At 49.3% G+C, this 4384-nt stretch overlaps 2 protein-coding genes across 4 annotated transcripts in view; one reads left to right on the top strand and one right to left on the bottom strand.

Annotated features, from left to right (window-relative positions):
* MGST3 (microsomal glutathione S-transferase 3) overlaps positions 1 to 310 on the top strand; it is a 6767-nt gene extending 6457 nt beyond the window's left edge. Inside the window, exon 6 of the mRNA XM_009645299.2 lies at positions 148 to 310. Coding sequence (XP_009643594.1) covers positions 148 to 257 — 110 coding nt within the window. The 3' untranslated portion in view covers positions 258 to 310. The remainder of the gene's footprint in view (positions 1 to 147) is intronic.
* The window catches only part of ALDH9A1 (aldehyde dehydrogenase 9 family member A1), a 13120-nt gene that overhangs the window by 4649 nt on the left and 4087 nt on the right, over positions 1 to 4384 (bottom strand). For 2 of the 3 annotated variants that reach the window (XR_004842817.1, XR_004842818.1), the window contains exons 6-10: positions 4049 to 4237; positions 2917 to 3004; positions 2405 to 2546; positions 1742 to 1854; positions 1443 to 1631 (exon numbers count right to left, since the gene is read on the bottom strand). Coding sequence is in view for 1 of the 3 variants with exons in the window: in XM_009645297.2 (XP_009643592.2) it covers positions 1537 to 1631; positions 1742 to 1854; positions 2405 to 2546; positions 2917 to 3004; positions 4049 to 4237 (627 nt within the window). In the remaining 2 variants the exon portion in view is untranslated. Of the gene's footprint in view, positions 1 to 1441; positions 1632 to 1741; positions 1855 to 2404; positions 2547 to 2916; positions 3005 to 4048; positions 4238 to 4384 lie in introns of those variants that run through there. The other variant, XM_009645297.2, reaches the window with a different exon arrangement.

The raw sequence follows: 4384 nt of genomic DNA, 5'->3' as shown, positions 1-4384 counted from the left end.
CAGACCGAGGGCAGGTATGCAGCCCAAGCTGGTGTCCGCTCTTTTGCCTTGAGATTTATCTCCAGTTCCCGCTCCCTCTCATTTTCAGGATGGGCTAGTCTTTCTGTGATGCGCTGCTGAACTGACATAACACGTCTCTCTTCCCAGATCCAAAAAACCGAAGGAGAGGGGCCATTGGTTCAGCTGCACTCATTGGGCTGGTGGGCACGGGCGTGTATTCAGCTTGCCAGCATCTTGGCTGGATCTGCCAGGACTAACTGACCCTTGCGATGGCTGCTTGGGAAACTAAAGGGATTTTTGTTTTGTTTTCTTTTGGAACATTTGATTTCTGTGTTGGTTTTTTTTCCTCAGTTCAATAAAATGAAGTTGTCAATTCTGTATTTTCACTCTAAAATTACTATAGAGAGCTTTCTTAAGTTTTGCAGAACACTAGAATAACTCTGGTTTTGTAGAGCTACAGAAATCTGCCTGTCAGGCAGCCATGTTCTAGCTTTTATGGTTTTGGTGACAAAAAAAGCCATCTTGCATCCGTTTGTTTAACCCATGCGGCAACAGCTCTGCTCTCTATCAGCCTACATTTCTGCACCCCTCAATTCACATCACTTTCCAATAAGATGTTCTGAACAGAATTAGTATTTATTTGATCACTAAAAAAAAAAAAAATGCAGGCAAACACTTAAAGTTGTTGCTTCATCATGTTTATAAAGAACAGTAGGCCTATAGGGAGGGACATGGTTTAGTGGTGGGATGGCAGGGTTAGGTTAATGGTTGGACTTGATGATCTCAAAGGTCTTTTCCAACCTAAACGATTCTGTGATTCTATGAAGGAAGTCAAATAGCTTTCATTTAAGATAGGCAGCACTCAATCCTATGCTGGAGCTTCCTACCACTCCAGTTGTGTTCTATACTCTGTGTGCAGAGATGATTCTCAGGGCCATGCCTGTCCCAGGCAGCATCAGCTCACCCTCCCCACAATATTTTGTCCCACCTTGGAACCAAGGTACAGATAGAAAGAACAAAACTTGTCTTTTCAAGAAGGCTAGACCCCCCCCCCCCCAATCCTACCCTTTTATGTAGTCAGTGAATAGAGAGCACCTACAGGCTATCAGTGTGTCCAAGAGCTTATATGCACACTGAGTGGAGTCATACCTGTTAAGAAGCCAAAACTGAAGTTGACTGAGGGTGGAAAGTAATGAGGTTCAAGGCATGCAGCAGCAGAAGCAGCTTGGGCTGGGCCCCTGCCATGAAAAGCCTCTGGTAACACCTACGTAGCTGCATGTGCTGCTGCTGAAAGCCATATTGCTACCTCCTACTCTGAGGTTCCCACCTTCCACCAGATAAGACAGAGCAGGCCCACAGGCTGAGCCCTGTGTGTACATTCCCCCTTGCAGGGGCAGGGTGGCTAAATGCTGCTCCTGCTCTGCTCCCCCCCAGGCACTTACAATTTTAGAGCACTTTATTGCTGTGTAAATGATCCACATCTCTGGCTGACAGGCAAGGACTGGCTGATGCTCCCTTGAGCAGGCCCCAGAGCCACTAAAACACAGATTCCACATCACCCATCTCCACACAGACAGTCTTCAGCTGCGAGTAGTACTCGATGGCTGCCCGCCCATTCTCTCTGCCAAATCCTGCAGGGACAAGCCAGAAGTGAGAACCCAGCTCCAGGCAGTGCCAGGTACCACTTGTACCTCCTGTAACTGGCACATAGTTTGACCAGGGAAGGTCAAACAGAGCTCACCTGATGACTTGTATCCTCCAAAAGGCAGCTCCACAGGGCTGATATTGTAGTTGTTAATGAAGCACATCCCAGCCTGGAGAGCAGCCACTACCCTGTGAGCCTTCTGGATATCCCTGCAGGAAAAGGGCAATTCAGCTGAACCCCTTCCCATTCATCCCCTCCTCCCCTGCCAGCTTACATCCCACTAGAAAAAGGACAGCAGGTCGCAATGGTTTTTGAAGCCTGACTTGCCCTACTCTCTCTGTCTGCTCAAAGGATGTAGCACCTATTCCCAGGGACACTCAAAACTGCATTTGATTTGAGAGGGCAGGACAAGGACATCAGCAAAGCAGACTATGGCAAGCAGCCAACAGCCATCTTTGTGCGCTTTCAGCAGCGTGTCAGGCTCCCGGTGCATGTCTCCTGGAGATGCAGGAAGGCAGGCAGCAGGCCAAGCGCAGGCTGGAAGGAGTCTGAAGGACAGCTGGGCCCACCTAACCCCTCAGGAAAAACTAGTTGGAGATGCGCAGTCACAAAGTTCTCTTTTGGCAATCCCTTGCTCCAGCTTTTCTGGAAGAGGATATCAATGCCCATGCCAGGCGCTGCAAGAGGAACATCAAGTTTTTCCCCCTTTTCCTCCCCTCCCTAGACCGCTTCCACACCAGCCACGCTACCCAGTCATACCTGGTGAAGACACCACCTGCCAGGCCAAATTTGGTGGTGTTGGCTCTCTCCACAACCTCCTCCTCTGTGTCAAACGGCAGAATAGACATGACAGGCCCAAAGATCTCTTCCTTCACACATGTCATGTTATCTGTGCAGTTCCCTGGAAACATGGCAGAGCACATGTGCTTCAGGAGGAACAGTTAGCAGAACAGTCTGTGCATTCAGCAACCCACACAGCGTTCAAGACAGCACTCAGCACTGCACAGCCACCCCAGCTTGGCCAACAGAGGAACAAGTCCCATCCTGCATCTCAAGGCAGCAAGGGCACTAACTGCACATGTTCTGTCAGACACTACAAACAGCAGAGATTTCTCTGGATGCAGTTCTTGGGTGCCTTAGCGCTCTCTAGTACACCCATACACGTGCCTGTCCACACTACGGACATACACAGAGATAGGTTACATCGCACACAGCTTTCTCTAGAAGAAACTCAGCAACATCCACACAGAAAACTGCAGGAAGGATCATACCTAAAACACAGGGTCTCATGTAGTAGCCATTCTTCAGCTTTGGGTCATCTGGCACGTATAGGTCCCCACCACACAGCACCTCTGCCCCCTGAAAAAGAGCCAAGCAGAAGGTAGGCAGGCACATCCAGGAGCATTTTGCCCAGCTGCCACAGCTCTGGCTGGCCAATAATCCCTGCTGGGTTTACAGTCCTATCGGACAAACCGTGCCTGTGCCCTCCCTGGTGTCTCTCCAGGTCAGGACTGCTGACAGATAGAGGAGGGTCAGGGGTGAGAGCCATCCTAAAAGTCCAAACAATGCTGGTTTAGGGTGCAAGTGCCACAGGATCCAGCATAGGTTGGAGGGAAACAACTACAACTAGGAGCAGATGCGCAGCTGGCATCACATTAACTTCCACATCTTCACATGGTGTGAATTCCCTCATTAGGAAGTCAGTCGGTCCCTTGGCATACCACCTGGCAAGAAACACCTACCACCATCAAATGCCCCACTTTAGAGATGGGGATTTCTTCTCTCCTTCCCCACATCACCTTCCACATCCACCTTCCTGACTCCAAATCCCCATCTAGCTCTCCTGGCTTTCACAGTTCCCCTTCTCCAGCCCGTCCCCAAATTGGCTACACCTAGTCATATACCTAGTGCTGACATTTAAAACTTCTTTACAATAAAACCTGGAGAAAACACAGAAAAGCCTGGGTGGATCTTACTGCTCTTACAGAGATTGTTTCCAGCAGCCTATAAATTTGGCCTTCGATCCTTAGTAAACTCCTTCTGCAACCAGCAAAACTGGAACCCAAATGAGGTAACAGCCAAGTGCAAAAGGTGTCACCACAACTTATAGCCAGCCCAAATGTTACGATTTATCCCATTTTACACACTGCCATGCGGAGTATCTCACAACCTCTAAAACTTGGCAACATCAGGATATGAAAAGCCATGTCACCTTCAATGCTGATTCAGACATGCACTGGGTCACTTTTAGTCTAGTGGCACAAGACACCTATTGAGTAATTCAACCACAACAAAAAAACAGCTTAACTAGGAAGGCATGGAGCAGGAAAGCAGCTGCCAGTCTGTTTGTCTAACAGGAGAGAGACATTTCAGGGCAGTCACAAGGCAGCATCACAATCTCACCTGCTCCTTTGCCTGCTTGATAAAGCCCTGGACACGATCCAGGTGAGGCCGGTTGATGAGGGCTCCCATCCGTGTGTCTTCCAGAAGTGGGTCTCCAATTTTGATTTTCTGGGTGCGTTTCACCACCTCCTTTGTGAAGGCATCCAGTATCTTCCTCTCCACAAACACCCGCGTGCCGTTGCAGCACACCTGGGGTACAGGACAGTCTGCTCAGAGTAAGACACATGGCACTCCACAGTCCTTCCCTGCTTGGGTCCTGCTACAGAGGCTCTCAAAAAAGCCCTTCCACGACTGCTAAAACAGCTAACTTGTCCCTGGGGACAAGGAAGACTAGAT

Source organism: Egretta garzetta, unplaced genomic scaffold (genome assembly GCF_000687185.1).
Source record: "Egretta garzetta isolate BGI_Z169 unplaced genomic scaffold, ASM68718v1 scaffold598, whole genome shotgun sequence".
NCBI lineage: Eukaryota > Metazoa > Chordata > Aves > Pelecaniformes > Ardeidae > Egretta > Egretta garzetta.
This window is presented reverse-complemented; position numbering and strand designations above follow the sequence as displayed.